A 16,943-nucleotide genomic window follows, 5' to 3' on the forward strand; every position below is an offset into this window, starting at 1 on the left:
GAACTAGTTCCTTCCAGACACAAGTGAATTCAAAAGTGCTGACCCTATTGTATTATCAGGATATTGGGCAATCTCGAATGTCTGCTTTGCTTTAAAAGAGCTACTTTGGCCTACAGTTGCCCTTATTGCTTGTAAGCTGCTCCTGGTGAATACTTCTTTTCTAATATAAAAAGTGGAAAACCGGTTGAAAGGCATACAGGTACAGCTTTCTTCACCTCTTCATATTTTGTGTTTGAATGTCAAGATACTGTAAGTATGCCATCATTATACTTAGGATATTTCGTATATTGTAAAATGTTTTAGAGTTTATTTCACATTTTGACATGTTAATACTAAAATGTGGAGGGAAAAGATCAAGAAGCACAGGGCTCATTGCATGGTTTGCACTTGATAAATAATTTATTCAATGAATTGGTCTGTGTTCACAGATAAATAAGATTAAACCAAAACCATAATATCATTAGTTTTGTGGTTTTTTTTTTTAAGAAATGCATGGGGTTGGCCACTAACAGGATCCTAGGATCAAATATTATATATTATGAATAATAACTAGAAAGTGGTTTGTTGTTGTTGTTGTTTTCTCTTTAGGGCTGTACCTGTGGCATAACGCAAGTTCCCAAGCTGGGGGTCAAATTGGAGCTGCAGCTGCCAGGCTATGCCACAGCTACAGCAATGTGGGATCCGAGCCACATCTGTGACCTACGCCACAGCTCACGGCAACTCCGGATCCTTAACCCACTGAGCGAGACCGGGGATCAAACCTTCGTCCTCATGGATATTGATCAGATTCGTTTCTGCTGCGCCACAGTGGGAACACCCTAGGTAGTGTTTTTTAATCTGTTCTTTCTCTCCGAATATTCTAGAGAGCAGAGTGAAAATGTGAAAAAGGTGAGCCACATCATGTTATTTATGATTTTTAAGTACTATGCTCAAGGATTCCCTATAGAATTGAGTGACCGCTACATTTGTCCTATCAAGATAAGTGGTCTTTAAGTTTTGCTAGACCCAGGAGCATGTGTTTAAGCAATAAGGGTCCAGATTAGCTCTTCTTTTTTTTTTTTTTTCTGTCTTTTTGTTTTTAGGGCCTAACCCACAGCATATGGAAGTTGCCAGGCCGGGGGTCAAATCAGAGCTGTAGCTGCTGGCCTAGGCCACAGTCACAGCAACGCAGGATCTGAGCTGTGTCTGCGACCTGCACCACAGCTCACGGCAATGTTGGCTGTTTAACCCACTGAGCAGGGCCAGGGATTGAAGCTGCATCCTCATGGATACTATTCGGGTTTGTTACCACTGAGCCATGATGGGAACTCCCAGATAAGCTCTTGTTGACGATTAAATTATCAAGTATAAAGTGCTGCTAATACACTGAAATTGTAAAAATAACAGTTTTTAAAATCAGATACAACGCATTAAAATTTATGAATATGAGTTCCTGTAGTGGCTCAGCAGAAATGAATCTGACTAGTATCCATGAGGATGCAGGTTCGATTCCTGGCCTTACTCAGTGGGTTAAGGATCTAGCATTGCCTAAAGCTGTGATGCAGGTAGCAGACACGGCTCAGATCTGGCGTTGCTGTGTCTGTGGCATAGGTCAGCAGCTGTGGTTCCAATTCAACCCCTAGCCTGGGAACCTCCATATGCCAAGGCTGCGGCTCTAAAAAGGCCAAAAAAAAAAAAAAATTATGAATAAATCCTTGAAACAAAGTGCAGATTTAGAGAGATTCAAATCCTGAAATGACAGCTGTTCTGTGATCAGGGTTTACACCATAATGGTTTGTTGTCCAATTAATGATCAGTTTTCCTCATCAAACACTTTTAGCATATTAAGGATTTATATTGAAGATTTTTCTTTTTTTGGGGGGATGGGTGCAATGATTTTTGGAAAAACAATGAAATTAATAGTTGATTTGGAAATTCTGTAAGGATAGAGGAAGAGATGTAGTCATATAACTTTGTCGGAGTTCATTTTAGAGCTTAGTATAGCGCCATCTCCTTCCGGCAAAAGCTGCAACCCAGTGGTCTGATTCCCACCTCAGGGTTATTTTTGCCAGTTTATACTTCCTTCCATCAAACTCTAGTCTGTTTCTGAGTACCACTTTTTAAAATAAAGAGCACTACCAAATTCAGAAATATCAAATTAGGAGTTCCCGTTGTGGCTCAGTGGTTAACGAATCCTACAAAGAACCATGAGGTTGCAGGTTCGATCCCTGGCCTCGCTCAGTGGGTTAAGGATCCGGCGTTGCCGAGAGCTGTGGTGCAGGTCACAGGCGAGGCTCGAATCTGGGGTTGCTGTGGCTCTGGCGTAGGCCAGTGGCTACAGCTCTGATTAGACCCCTAGCCTGGGAACCTCCATATGCCGCAGGAGTGGCCCTAGAAAAGGCAAAAAGACAAAAAAAAAAAGAAAGAAAGAAATATCAGATTAAATACAGTTTTTCATATTCAAATTATTGGACATTAAAGGAAAGTAAGTTGTCTTTTTTAATACAGGAAGCTATTTCTTCTAACCCAGTGTCAGTTTGGAATGTGATTTGGAAATTTTTTTTTCTGCTACTGGCCATGGTAATGGATATGCACAATTCGTTTCACTGGCTTAGGTCAGATTGTTCCTCGTGCTGAATGGTTAATATATACCAGACATTTGCAAGTGCCTAGAGGGCAGAGATTATATTTTATTCCTTTCTGTAGCCCCAAGGCCTAGCTAGCACAGTGTCTGGCATGTGGGTAGATACTCAACAAAATACTTAATGAGTTTGGAAGTACTGTCTTCTGGATAACTGATCCATAAGAAGATGACTTGAATGATAGCCTTGATCTTATTAGCACTGTGTTTTAATCAGTTGGGCTGTGCACCCCCATATTTGGCTTCTTATGCCTGGTACTTTTCAAAGGAGATCGTTTTTGTAGCAGATTTTGGATAGAAAAGTGGAAAGCTTGACAACTTGTATAAGAGGTTATATATTAGTACATCAGCATTGGTTTTAAAGATCAACTTTTAAGTGGCCCAGTGGGTTAAGAATCAGGTGTTGTCACTGCGGTGGTATAGATTTGATCCTTGAACAGGGAACTTCAGTGTCTGCAGGCAAAATAAAAACCATCAACTTTAAGAGTGGTTTAAGGAAATAGCAGTTTTAGTTTTGTTTTGTTTTTTGCCTTTTGTCTTTTGTCTTTTTAGAGCCACACACGCGGCATATGGAGGTTCCCAGGCTACGGGTCTAATCAGAGCTGTTGCTGCCGGCCTACACCACAGCCACAGCAATTCGGGATCCGAGCTGCATCTGCAACCTACACCACACAGCTCTCGGCAATGCCGGATCCTTAACCCACTGAGCAAGGCCAGGGATCGAACCCGCAACTTCATGGTTCCTAGTCATGTTTGTTTCCGCTGTGCCATGACGGGAACTCCGGAAATAGCAATATTTTTAAAGATTGTGGTAAAACTATTTCCATTTAATACACTGTTTCCTACTGTGAGAGAGTAAACAGATATGCAAAATTCTGCCACATAAAGAACACAGATTCAATGATATGTTAGTTTTCTGTTAACTGCACTTATTTCTTAGGTGTCTGAACTCCCGTATTCAGGGAAGATCCAATTCTATTTATTTATTTATTTATTTATGTCTTTTTAGGGCTGCACCCACAGCATATGGAGGTTCCCAGGGCAGGGGTCGAATCAGAGCTGTAGCCGCCGGCCTATAGCAACATCAGATCTGAGCTGCGTCTTCGACCTACACCACAGCTCATGGCAATGCCGGCTCCCTAACCCACTGAGGGAGGCCAGGGATCAAACCTTTGCCCTCATGGTTGCTAGTCAGATTGGTTTCTGCTGAGCCACAGCAGGAACTCCGATTCTTTTTTCTTTTTTTTTCTTTTCTTTTTAGGGCCACACCTGCAGCATATGGATGCTCCCAGGCTAGGGGTTGAATTGGAGGTGTCCCTGCCAGCCTACACCACAGCCACAGCAATGCAGGATCCAAGCTGCATCTGTGACCTACACCGCAGCTCCCAGCAATGTCAGATCCTCAACCCACTGAGCAAGGCTAGGGATCGAACCTGCATCCTCATGGATACTAGTCAGGTTCTTAGCCCACTAAGCCACAAATTCCCATGCATTCTTTTAATCAGTAAAGAAGTGCTTTGAGCTTCTCTATCTAGGAAGGGGATGGCAATACCTCATCCTTCCAAATAGGCAAAAGACTGTATTTTAATTATAGCTTTGAAAAGAATGTCATTCTTCACATTTTCTAAATCTTATGTAAGATGAGAAAAACTTCTGGCCTTTGTGTGCATTTTCAGTGTTCCCTTCACTTTATGTTCCTCCGCATGCCAGAAATCAGAGAAATTCAACGTTCAGAATAGGTTCTGAATATGACCACATCTATATTATAGTAAATGGCTAACTTAAGATACAGAATAAGTTCTATGATGAGAGTCCTTGCACTGAAGCCCTCGAGCTCTCTCTGTAAGACTGTTTTATTCTTTGTTTAGATCCCAGCTTGATTGACTTTTCAGAGTTACACTTTATTGAAGTGTGAAATTAGAAAGAGAGGAGAGATGCTGCTAGAAGCAGCAAGTGAGAACCTCTCTCTCCCTGAAAGAAAATTTCCCAAAATGAGAACTCAAAAAAGAGTCCGACTGGGTGACTTCTAAGGTCCATTCCAGCTCCCCACATCTATAATTTTGGTGATAAATCATACCAGTTTGGGAACAGGTAACCTAACTACGGTATTACATAATGGCTTACAAAAATGATCCCCTGTCAATAACAGACCATAATTAGTAATCGGTATATCCTTGTTAGGAAAATAGGGCAGCATAGATGACTTTTTAAAATGTCCATTGAAAATGGTTGAAATTAAGAAGTTCCCTGGTGGTACAGCAGGTTAAGGATCTGGCATTGTCACCTCTGGGGCTCAGGTGTGGTGCCGTTTCAGTCCCTGGCCCCAGAACTTCTGCATGCCACAGATGCAGCCCAAAACAAACAAACAAAAATGTTGAAATTAAGTAGTTGTATAAGACTTTTTTGTGACTTGGAAATTCTACTTATATGGAATACCTAATTCCCTGACAATAGCAGATAAACAAAAGCATTACTGTAGTTATTTAAAAGACAGCCTCTGCCCTTAAAATGTCCCTGATTGAGAGAGGGAGCATGGCATGCCAATTGAAAAGCAAAGGAAAATAAAGTACCAGCTAGGCGTTAAAAACAACGTGACCGGGGACCGGAGAAGGAATTTACATTTTCACTTGGAACTTGGGAAAATAACATTTGAGCTGGGACTTGAGTAATACACAGACGGGCAGAGAAGGAAGGGGGCGTGTCAGAGCAGGTATAAGACATTTTAGGCTGAGGGAACAGAATGAACAGAAGGCAAGTTCGGAAAAATGAATAACAAGAGCCGATCCCATGTGGCTCGACCTAAGTGTTCATGAGATGGAGTGTAGTGGGGATACATCAAATTGGAGAGGCTGGTTTGCGACCAGATCTTACAAGGCTTTAAATGCTCGGCCCAGGAGTCAGAAATTTAATGAGTAATAAGGAGCCACTAAAGACTTTTGAGCAGGAAAGAGGTGTGATCTAACCAAGTGATGGCAAGAGGCAGCCTGGAAGGTAAATGCCAATGAAACTTTAGGGGAAGGGGGAAAATTGAGGCCAGAGTGACCAGTCAGGAGGTTACTAAAATAGTTTAGGCAAGGAAATTATGAGGCCTATATTATATAGGCAGCAGGAATGGAAAGAAGGATCTCTTAATGGGAGATGCCAAGGAAGCAACATCTACAGGACTGCCTAGGTTAGCAGTCAGTATTCAAACGTGGTTCTGACATTACTAATCCAGGTGACCTGAGCATTGCAATGCCATTAACTGTGATTGGGAACAGTGGGAGGGGAGCAGTTTTTAAAGAGTTTCAAGAAAGTGAGGAGGAGGAGATAAATAATAATGCTTAGAAATAAGTCTTTTATGGGAGTTCCCTTTGTGGCTCAGTGGTTAACGAACCAGACTGGGATCCATGAGGACGAAGGTTCAATCCCTGGCCTTGCTCAGTGGGTTAAGGATCTGGCATTGCTGTGAGCTGTGGTGTAGGTCACAGTCGAGGCTCAGATCCTGCGTTGCTGTGTCTCTGGCATAGGCCCATGGCTACAGCTCTGATTAGACCCCTAGCCTGGGAACCTCCATGGGCCTCGAGTGCTGCCCTAGAAAAGACCAAAAAAAAAAGTCTTTTATGTGACTAGAAAACTAATCAACAGGTAGTTGGACTACATATAGCATATATGAATATGAATTGGAACAACTGGAGCACAGCATTGTTCCTTATGTGTAGACAATGTACGTTCCTTGACTATCCTTTTTAATCTCTATTTGACCATAATGGCCAGTATGTTCCTGAGCATCCACCCCCACCACCCACCTCATATCTTCTAAAAGAATGCAAACTTATTTCTAGGAGTCAAAAGTATTTATAAGGACACAGCTGTGATTTTAAAAGAATTTTTTTTGTCTTTTTTTTTTCTTTTGCTATTTCTTGGGCCGCTCCCGTGACATATGGAGGTTCCCAGGCTAGGGGTCCAATTGGAGCTGCAGCCACCGGCCTACACCAGAGCCACAGCAACGCGGGATCCGAGCTGTGTCTGCAACCTACACCACAGCTCACGGCAACGCCGGATCATTAACCCACTGAGCAAGGCCAGGGACGGAACCTGCAACCTCATGGTTCCTAGTCAGATTCGTTAACCACTGCACCACAACGGGAACTCCTAAAAAGAAATTTTTTATGGCTGCACCTGCAGCATGTGGAAGTTCCCAGGATAGGGATCAAATTGGAGCTGCAGCTGTCAACCTATGCTACAGCCACAGCACCACCGGCTCTGAGCCACATCTGAGACCCACACCGCAGTTGTGGCAATGCTGGATCCTTAACCCACTGAGCAAGGCCAGGGATCGAACCCAAATCCTCACAGAGACAACTTTGCTGCACATAAGAAATTAACACAACTTGTAAATCAACTATACTTCAATAAAATTAAATAAAAAATAGCCAAAGATATGAAAGCAAAACCAAATTATCATGTGTCCTCAGGCCTCATTTTTAGAATGATCTATGCTTTCAAAGATTATACAGGTTACAATATCAGAAATGAATCCTAGGTTATATAATTAATCAAAACATTATAACCAGAAAGCTTTCCTGCTAGCTTGTCAAGAGAAAACAAATAACGGCAACAAGAATAAAAAAAAACTGAAATAATTTCTGTACTTTTAGTGCCAAAGCTAGAAATTTAAAGGCCCCAAATAAATAGAAAAATGAACCTCTCTCTTGCAAAAGAGCCAATTCTCTAGGGATATTTGGATTATCTACTGATAGAAAAGATGCAGCAGAAGACACGTCAGCTTCCTTCGCTTCCCATTGCTTTTGAGCTTTTCCTCATGTAAACGAGAAGAGTGAGTCGCCAGTGTTACCAAACTGAGTAATGGCAAATGAGTCAGTAAAGTTATATAGAAGGCTTTAACTCGATGGCTATCATTGGTAAAAAGAATGTCTTTTGGCACATCTAGGATCTTTAATAATACTCTACGCATATATTTTTTGAATCAATAACTTCAAGTGGGGAAAGGCTGTTGATCTTCTGAAGACTTTGGCCACTGAGGGCTATAGATTTAAAGGATTACTTGGGTAATAATTCTCTGTTCATTGCCTTTTAAAGCCTCTACTCTTGGTTTGATCATTGAAAGTATGAATACTATTAACATTCAAAGAAGCCTCTTCTTTTCCTAAATATTATTGGTCTCAGGTGATTTAAACTAGAAGGAATATAAACTTTGATAAGCATTGGAATATTGTGAGTAATCTAACATTCCCACACCATTGGGAAAGATAAAGTCTGTCCTTTATTTTTATCACAAGATTTATAAAGTCCATAAAGAGAAGAGTGTTACACAGATTTGGCCTTTAGGCTAAGACTTAGACTATTAAACAAGTAATAAGTTTAGTCTTGACCTTAATTGTGGTTGAATAAAAACACACATTTCTATCAATTTTACATGTTACAGTCATTGCTCACCTGATTAGGTCCATGCAAGACCTTAGAGAACCTTGGACAAATTTTATATTGCTTTTGAAGATATAGAAAAATGGTACATGGACACACACATTTATATACAAATATATATGTTGTACATTTGGGCTTGTAATTATTATTTGTCTTAAATTACTAATCCTGATATGTTGATCTTTATACATTTTAGTAGTGAGCTCATGAGATAATCTATCTCTTTATAAATTGGGAAACATAGAGTTAAATATTTTTGTCTTTCCCAAATCTCAGATTCTCTAGAATGATTCCCTACCATCCAGGTGACTATTTGTCTTTAAGTAAGCCTTCATATAAGAGGCAAATTGGGCCCCAAACATGATATACTTTTGAATTATAGGGGGCAAACATGAGGTGAGAGGAAGTATTTGTTATATGTCATAGCTTCCTTACTAAACTGTGAGTTCTTAAAGATCAGTAACTAAGTCTCAGTATATTTATATTCCCTGTAACTTACATATGTAACATACATATGTGTATGTCCCCAAAAATGTTAATTGAACGAATGAGTATCTTTCCTTTGTCTCACTGGGTATCATTTGAAATCACTTTAGCAATTGGATTTTTATACTAAGAATGCTTTACCAAACTAAAACTGAATTATTCTTCTTTTACAGGTGCAGGAGATATTGTTGCAATCATGATTGGCAATCTCAAAGGCACAAAAATTCTACAATCTATTCAAAGAGGAATACAAGTGACAATGGTCATTGAAGTAGGGAAAAAACATGGCCCTTGGGTGAATCACTATTCCATTTTCTTCGTTTCTGTGTCCTTTTTTATTATCACGGCAGCAACTGTGGGCTATTTTATTTTTTATTCTGCTCGGAGATTACGGAATGCAAGAGCTCAAAGCAGGAAGCAGGTTTGTAATGGTCCTTTTTTTCCAATATAAAAATATTTCACTGTTTTAATTGTAGACGCAGTGTCATGCATTTTAATATACTTCACTTGCTAGACAATGATCCATGCATATGTAAGTATGTTGGCTTCCAGCCTCTCATATCTCTTATTTTCTGAAATTTGTTGATGGCCTTAATCCTTCCTGGTTAAGTCTCCTAATACCTCATTAGGGAGCACAGCTGGCACTTAAGTATATATGGGTGCAAATACATATGTTCTTTTACACATTTTTTCTAAATTAAAAAAGCATTTTACATGCAATATAGAAAATTTAGAAACCAGAAAGTATAAGAGCAAAGACCTTCACCCCAAACTCCATATAACAACAGAAAAACCATATTCACCACCCAAAGGTAACCATGGTTATTTTACATATGTGTGTGCCTTTGCATGTGGGGGTAGGGCTGGGAGGAGAGACTAGGCCGACTGTCATGAGCAGGCAAGTTTAAAGATCTAATTGTGCATAATATAGTGCTAGGCTCCAAACAGAGTCACACATTCATAATGTCTCCCATGTTTTACCCACTGATGTAGAAACAGGTGCAATGTATAGAAATAATAGAGCAAAAATCCAAAGGCATTACTGAACAGGGAAGTTTGTATGACATAGATCCTACCACCTTTAAACCGCCCCTCATCCCCCTGACTGAGGGTATTCTCACTTCTCTCCTTACCCAGCTTACTTCTGCGGCCGCTCCCATGCATACATCTTCGGTTTCCTTGGCCCTTCTCTCCCTTTGTTACACTTGCTGTCAAACCCCAACCCGGATTCAATCCTCCTTCCCACCTACTACATGCCCGTTCTTTGCTTGACTAAAATAGCAGAAAAACATTGTTATCTATACAGGCTCATCTCACTTGCAGTTTATGACCACAGACTCAGTGTGAGCCCTTAATGCTGCCCAACAATCACGCCATGTTTTCTTAGCCATTTCCTCTCCTTTTCTAGGTGACTGATCAAGCATACATATTCCTTTCTCCTTAAACCTCCAACACTTCCTCCAATTTTTTTTCTCTCACATTGTATTTTGGATCCTGTTCCACTGAGAAAATTGAAGTCCTCAAGAGTACACAAGCTTCCACCACACGTACCCATCTAATCAGCATCTGTGTCTGTATCTTATATCTTCTGCCTTGTCTTTTGTGGCTGTAGACACACAAACATGCTGTTAATTGCTTCCGTTTTCAAAAGAACTTTTCTTGGCCCCAGGCTGGAAGCCTAGGAGTTATTCTTTATTCTTCTCTTTCTCTCATTTCCCATATAACCTCCATCAGCAAGTCCTGTTGTTTCTACCTTCATTATATATCTGCAATCTGCGGACTTCTCACCACTTTCATTGTTTCCACCCTGGTCCACGCCACCATCATTTTTTTTAACCTCTTCTCCCTCTCCAGAATTCTCAACACAAGAGGGGAGCGTTGTGCCACTTCTCCAGAATGCTTACTAGGGTTTTAATACTTTCAACTAACCATATAGTAAGGGCAAGATTGTATTTTATATGTATGGAGAAGTTGTTCCAAACGCAGTGAAATCCTGGCCATTTCATGTACTTTTCTCCAATAAGCAAAGATGAACCCAATTTATATGAGAATAGGGGAGCAGTGAGGATTTCTATATGGCAAGAAAATCAATTAAATTTAGGAATGGATGAAAAATTGAAATCTTATTATAAAACCTTGGTGAAGATTTAGACACCAGCATATGGTAATAAGTGATCATTATCTCAATGTCTAGAGTTAATTGCCTTCTGTACTTCTCCTACAGAAGCAGCTTATCACTTTGGTGGCAGGTTCAGCCTGTTACTAGCTGTGGTCAAAAGGATGTTTAAAATTCCTGTGTCAGCCCATTCAATAGCTTCACACTGTGTTAATATTTGCCATTTGTACATTGTGCTGATTTTATCTCTGAGGTTGGAAAAATATTGGTATCCAGTATGACAGACTATTCAAAGGTTATAGTTACAATGTCACTGTGTTTGGTTTGGGTATGTTCATGGTGGCATTTGGATTTCTGTACTCCAGGTGGGATAGCGAATCCATTAACATGATATTTAAGCCCCATTAGCTAGTAATATAGTATATAAAGAAATGCCTGGTGTTGCAAAAGTCCCGCTGGATATTTAACTCTGGTCTCATCGCTCATTTAAGTCATTTTCATAGTTTGTAATTTATCTTAAGAAAATTAACGTATATACAAATGTTCAAGAATAGCAATAGGAGTTCCCATCGTGGCTCAGCAGAAATGAATCTGACTAGCATCCATGAGGACACAGGTTCGATCCCTGGCCTCGATCAGTGGGTTAAGGATCTGGCGTTGCTGTGGCTGTGGTATAGGCCAGCAGCTGCAGCTCTGATTCAACCCCTAGCCTGGGAACCTCCATATGCCATGGGGGAGGCCCTAAAAAGACCCCCCCCAAAAAAAACCAAAAAACTTCTCACCTTTGCGAAAAGTCTTTCAAGAGGGCATCTTTCACTACTTACTGGGCTTTATCTGTTTATCCTTTGGTGACTACAACATTAAATATATGACTAGTAATGCCTTTTGCTTATATATACTTGAGAGTGCTAAAATCTTATTTACATGTCTTTTAATTTTCCTGACCTCCTATATATTTTTTAAAAGTAGAGCTCGATGCATATGATGGTTATAAATATCACAAAATATTTAACTGCATTATTCCCATTTTTGCCGGTAGAAATGGTATTGAAACTGAGTTATGGAAATTTACCTTTATTAGAATATTGGGAATTCATTAGAATATTCAGGATATCTTTCCTCTGAACCATTATGACACAGTATATAATGTCAGGCAAACTGATAAATTTCAATGACCAAAATGTCCAAGTACAATGGGCAGCACATGGTGGCCTCATGCCTGTAGTATGATGTATAAGAACAGACGTCATCCCTGGTTTTGTGAAGGAAAACTGTTAAACAAGATGAAAGTATCAATGGGTCGTAAGTGAAAAATAAAATATTAGGCATTACAGGGTGGATTCCTGTCGCCTCTGGGAACAAACCTAACCTAAGATAAGGAAGATTATGGGAAACCTAATGACATGCTCAGACTGAACTGCATTTGAGAGTGACCACTATACACTTGACACTGGCGTAGGACACCCAGCATTTTGGGGATAGAGTACATGTACCTTAACCATACTCAAGCAGTCAATACTCACTCAATGGAAACATAGTGTGTGTTTGATTAAACATTGGCAGTGAAACAAAAAAGGGCTCTAAGTGAAATATAAGCTGTCCTTGGTGTAATGGAATAAGCTCAATTTACTTCTTGGTTTTGTTTATTTGTTTTTGTTTGTTTGTTTGTTTGCTTGCTTGCTTTTTAGGCCCCACACCTGTGGCACATGGAAGTTCCCAAGCTAGGGGTCAAATTGGAGCTGTAGCTCCTGGCCTGCAACACAGCCACAGCAACTCGGGATCTGAGCCTTGTCTGCGACCTACACCACAGTTCACGGCAACGCTGGATCCTTAACCCACTGAGTGAGGCCAGGCATCGAATCTGCATCCTTATGGATGCTAGTGGGATTCATTTCTGCTGTGCCACAAGGGGAACTCCCTACTTTTTTGTTTTTGTTTTGTTTTGCTTTGGCCACACCTTCAGCATATGGAAGTTCCCAGGTCAGGGGTCAAATCCAAGCCGCAGCCATGACCTACGCCACAGATGTGGCAACACTGGATCAATCCTTTAAGCCACTGTACTGGGCCAGGGATTGAACCCGCACCTCTGCAGTGAGCCAAATGTCTGCAGTCAGATTCTTAACCCACTGTGCCACAGTAGGAACTCCTCTGAATTTACTTCTAATGAAGGGTGACTTTTGGAAGAAAAGAATTTACTCTCTGATATAGAAAGATTGGTAGGGATCATCATCCAAGGGCAGAGAAAAGAATGAAAATCCACTTGAAAAGATGGTAGGACTTGGAAATATGGTCAGGGAGACCCAATACGTAATTCTATAGAATGTTAACACTCAACACTGGGAAAGAGTGTATATACTTCCAATGCAAACCCAAGTAGTCATGGGGTAATGATCTTCCATTTTTACTTAGGGAAGTTCAGGAATAACATCTTTTTTTTTTTTTTTGGTCTTTTTGCCTTTTTTAGGGCTGCTCCCGCGGCATATGGAGGTTCCCAGGCTAGGGGTTGAATCGGAGCTGTAGCCACCGGCCTACGCCAGAGACACAGCAATGTGGGATCCGAGCCGCGTCGGCGACCTACACCACAGCTCACGGCAACGCCAGATCCTTAATCCACTGAGCAAGGCCAGGGATCGAACCCAGAACCTCATGGTTCCTAGTCGGTTTCGTTAACCACTGTGCCACGACGGGAACTCCAGGAAGAACATCTTTGAGACACATATAGATACTCAAATTTATGGAAATTTTCTGGGTGAAATTGTACCTTACATTGCTGATCTCTGCCTGACCTTGACCAAAGTCAAGACAACAGAGACCAAAATGAGATGAGTTCTAGGAGTAGGAATAATACTGAATGATACCCATGTAGTCCCCGTGGGAGGGAGATGACGTTGCTGCGCAACAGTCAGTGGAAACCCATGACTATATAATAGTGTGAATTGAGACAAATGTTTGGCTTTGTCCTCAGCTAACATGGAACCTAGAAAACTAGAAATGACAGAATCATCATCACTGGCAGTATAATAATTTTTGGTATGTGGGCAAATCTTCTAGGAAGATTGAATAAATGCTTCTGTGATACTTGATGATTTTGTTTTTGACCAGTGAAACTGTATCAAAGCATATTGTGCTATGGTGTAATACCGATATTGTTGGTAAGATTCAACTGCCTTATATAAATAAAATCTTATGATAATCTAATGTTTTGGGAAACCGAACTAAAACCTCCCCAGGATGTGATAGCAATGGAGAGCGACTGGCCTGAGGAAGACTTAGATTTAGGTGGTTACTTTAAATAGCTCCGTATAAGTTTATCACAAAGTTCAAGTGGACATAGATCAAGGCAGTAAACAGATAATTAAATTGGTATATCAATACAGAAATTTTTAAATTGTCTTTTCAACTGGAAGAATTATTACTTTGGACCTATTTTCATCCTTCATTGCCTTCATAAGTATTAGATATGGTTATGTTGTTCTTGCTTACTTTATATATAAATGCTGTGCTAACTGTAAAACCCCAAATATGTATGAGTGTTTTGTTGCTAAAAAAGACCTTTCTCAAGAGAAGGGGAGTGAATTTTAAGGAAAGAGACAACATGGTAGATCTAGTTGCCTACCTCTTGAGAGTCTCCCGTCAAACCATGCTTGGCCCTTGGCCACTCTGGGAATGTGGCTTTCAAAGTAGTTTTATTTTGTTTTGTTTTGTTTGCTTTCCTAGTTTTTTTGTTTGTTTTTGTTTTTGTCTTTTTGCCATTTCTTGGGCCACTTCCGCGGCATATGGAGGGTCCCAGGCTAGGGGTCCAATCGGAGCTGTAGCCGTCGGTCTATGCCACAGCCACAGCAACGCGGGATCCGAGCCGTGTCTGCGACCTACACCACAGCTCACGGCAACGCCGGATCGTTAACCCACTGAGCAAGGGCAGGGATGGAACCCGCAACCTCATGGTTCTTAGTTGGATTTATTAACCACTGAGCCATGACGGGAACTGCTGCATTCCTAGTATTTTTTTCCAGTTTTATTGACATATAATGATGCACTGTGTAAGTTTAAGGTGTACAATATAATGATCATAAAATGATCACCACAGTAAGTTCAGTGAACATCCATCGTCTCATGTAGATACGCAGTAAAAAGAAAAAAAAATTTTTTTCTTTATGATGAGAACTCTTTAAGATTTACACTCTTAATAGCTTGCATTTATATTGTACAGCAGTGTTAATTATGCTTGTCAGGTCATGCATTACATCCCTAGTACTTATTTATCTTATAAGTGGAAGTTTGTATCTTTTGACTACCTTCATTAAATTCTCCCTCCCGCCCCCCCACCATCTGCCTCTGGTAGCCACAAATCTCATCTCTTTTTCTATGAGTTTGTTTGTTTTTGAAGTCTAATTGACCTACAAGACTATGTTAGTTGCTAGTATGTAACACAGCAATTCAGTATTTTTTACATTTCAAGATGATCACCATGATTAAGTCTAGTTATCATTCATCACCATAAAAAGATCTTACATGATTATTAACTATATTCCCCACACTGTGCATTTCATACCCATGACTCATTTATTTTGTTATCTCCCCATATGCAGTGGAATATTACTCAGCCATACAAAAGAATTAAATAATTCCATTTGCAACAACATGAATGGACCTCTAAGATATTATGTTCATTGAAGTAAGTCAGACAGAGAAAGATACATACTGTAGGTTTTCACTTATGTGTAGAATCTAAAGAACAAAACAAATGAAGAAACACAACCAAATAGAAACAGAGTCATAGATAGAACAAATGTGGTTGCCAGAGGGAAGGGACTTGTGGGAGGAGAGAAATTGGCAAGGGAGATTAAGAGGTACAAACTTCCAGTGACAAAGTAAATGAGTCGTTTTGGGGTTTTTTGGTTTCTTTCTTTTTTTTTTTTTTTTTTTGGTCTTTTCTAGGGCCACACACGGCATATGGAGGTTCCCAGGCTAGGGGTCGAATCGGAGCTGTAGCTGCCGGCCTTTGCCAGAGCCACAGCAACGTGGGATCCGAGCTGCATCTGCAACCTACAGCACAGCTCACAGCAACGCTGGATCCTTAACGCACTGAGCAAGGCCAGGGATTGAACCCGCAACCTCATGGTTCCTAGTTGGATTTGTCAGCCACTGAGCCACAACGGGAACTCCTAAATGAGTCTTTAAGTAAAGTATTCTTTATGTTAGTGATTGGTGATTTTGTTAAACACATCTGAAGCAGTGGACGATGTTTTACCAGCTTGTCATGGGTGCTTAGCACAACAATCAAGATTGATTATATGGACCCAATTTCATTGTTGAGGTCCTGAATTTTGAGCAGGATGTCTGAATGCTAGCAGATTATCTAGTGACCAGTCCCCCATCTTAGCCCTGGACCCCCACATTGACTTCTTGGGCAGAAATACATCACACATGTCTTTGTAGCTTGCTGCCAAAGAGATAGTACTCCTGTGTGGTCTCAGATGAGGAAGAACTTAGTTACATTAATACCTGAAAATTTGTCCTTGAACTTAAAGCATGGCTAAAACTATCTGAAACATTTCTGGTTACATTAAATTTTCTCTACTCTCCTGGTATATGAAATTAACTGGAAGACTTAGCAGGTATCTGCAAACCGGACCACTATCAATGCATACATATTTGTAGTGGATCTATTTGTGTGCATCTGTTTCTGCTCAAATTTGAGATTTAGCACCCTTTACAAACACCACTGCTTTGGCTCTTGTATAAGAACAGATTAACAAAGTCTTGGCTGAGCAGGACCTAGTTTTATCGTCTTCTCTGACTTTCTCACTGAACAAAAGGAAGCTCTTATGATGGGTCCCTCGGGATTTTTTAAATATTCACTTACTCTAATTTTATATTGCTATCACTAATTCTAAAGATTTTTATTGTCGTCTTTGGAAAATGCTATGATCTGAGCCATAATCTATCTACTGGGTCAAATTCCCCTTTTTCTCACTGCTCCTCCATACAGTGCATTTCCTCACACTGTTCACGGTGATCACCTTTAGCAAGGTCTCTCCTCCTATTTCTGTCGTTCCATAGACCTATGGGAAACTGTTTTATGGTCTTTACCTCCTCTTTCCTTTAGGGAATACTTCCATTCATGCATAGGCTTTTTTTGGCTTTATCGTTTTTATTTATTTTTTTATTTTATTTCGTCTTTTTGTCTTTTGAGGGCCGCACTAGAGGCATATGGAGATTCCCAGGCTAGGGGTCGAATTGGAGCTGTAGCCACGGGCCTACACCACAGCCACAGAAACACCAGATCTCAGC

At 40.4% G+C, this 16,943-nt stretch overlaps 1 protein-coding gene across 3 annotated transcripts in view; it reads left to right on the forward strand.

Annotated features, from left to right (window-relative positions):
* RNF128 (ring finger protein 128) overlaps positions 1 to 16,943 on the forward strand; it is a 100,253-nt gene that overhangs the window by 60,137 nt on the left and 23,173 nt on the right. For all 3 annotated transcript variants that reach the window (XM_047765386.1, XM_047765387.1, XM_047765385.1), the window contains exon 2: positions 8,707 to 8,954. In XM_047765386.1, coding sequence (XP_047621342.1) covers positions 8,707 to 8,954 — 248 coding nt within the window. The remainder of the gene's footprint in view (positions 1 to 8,706; positions 8,955 to 16,943) is intronic.

This window comes from Phacochoerus africanus, chromosome X, assembly GCF_016906955.1.
Source record: "Phacochoerus africanus isolate WHEZ1 chromosome X, ROS_Pafr_v1, whole genome shotgun sequence".
Taxonomy (NCBI): domain Eukaryota; kingdom Metazoa; phylum Chordata; class Mammalia; order Artiodactyla; family Suidae; genus Phacochoerus; species Phacochoerus africanus.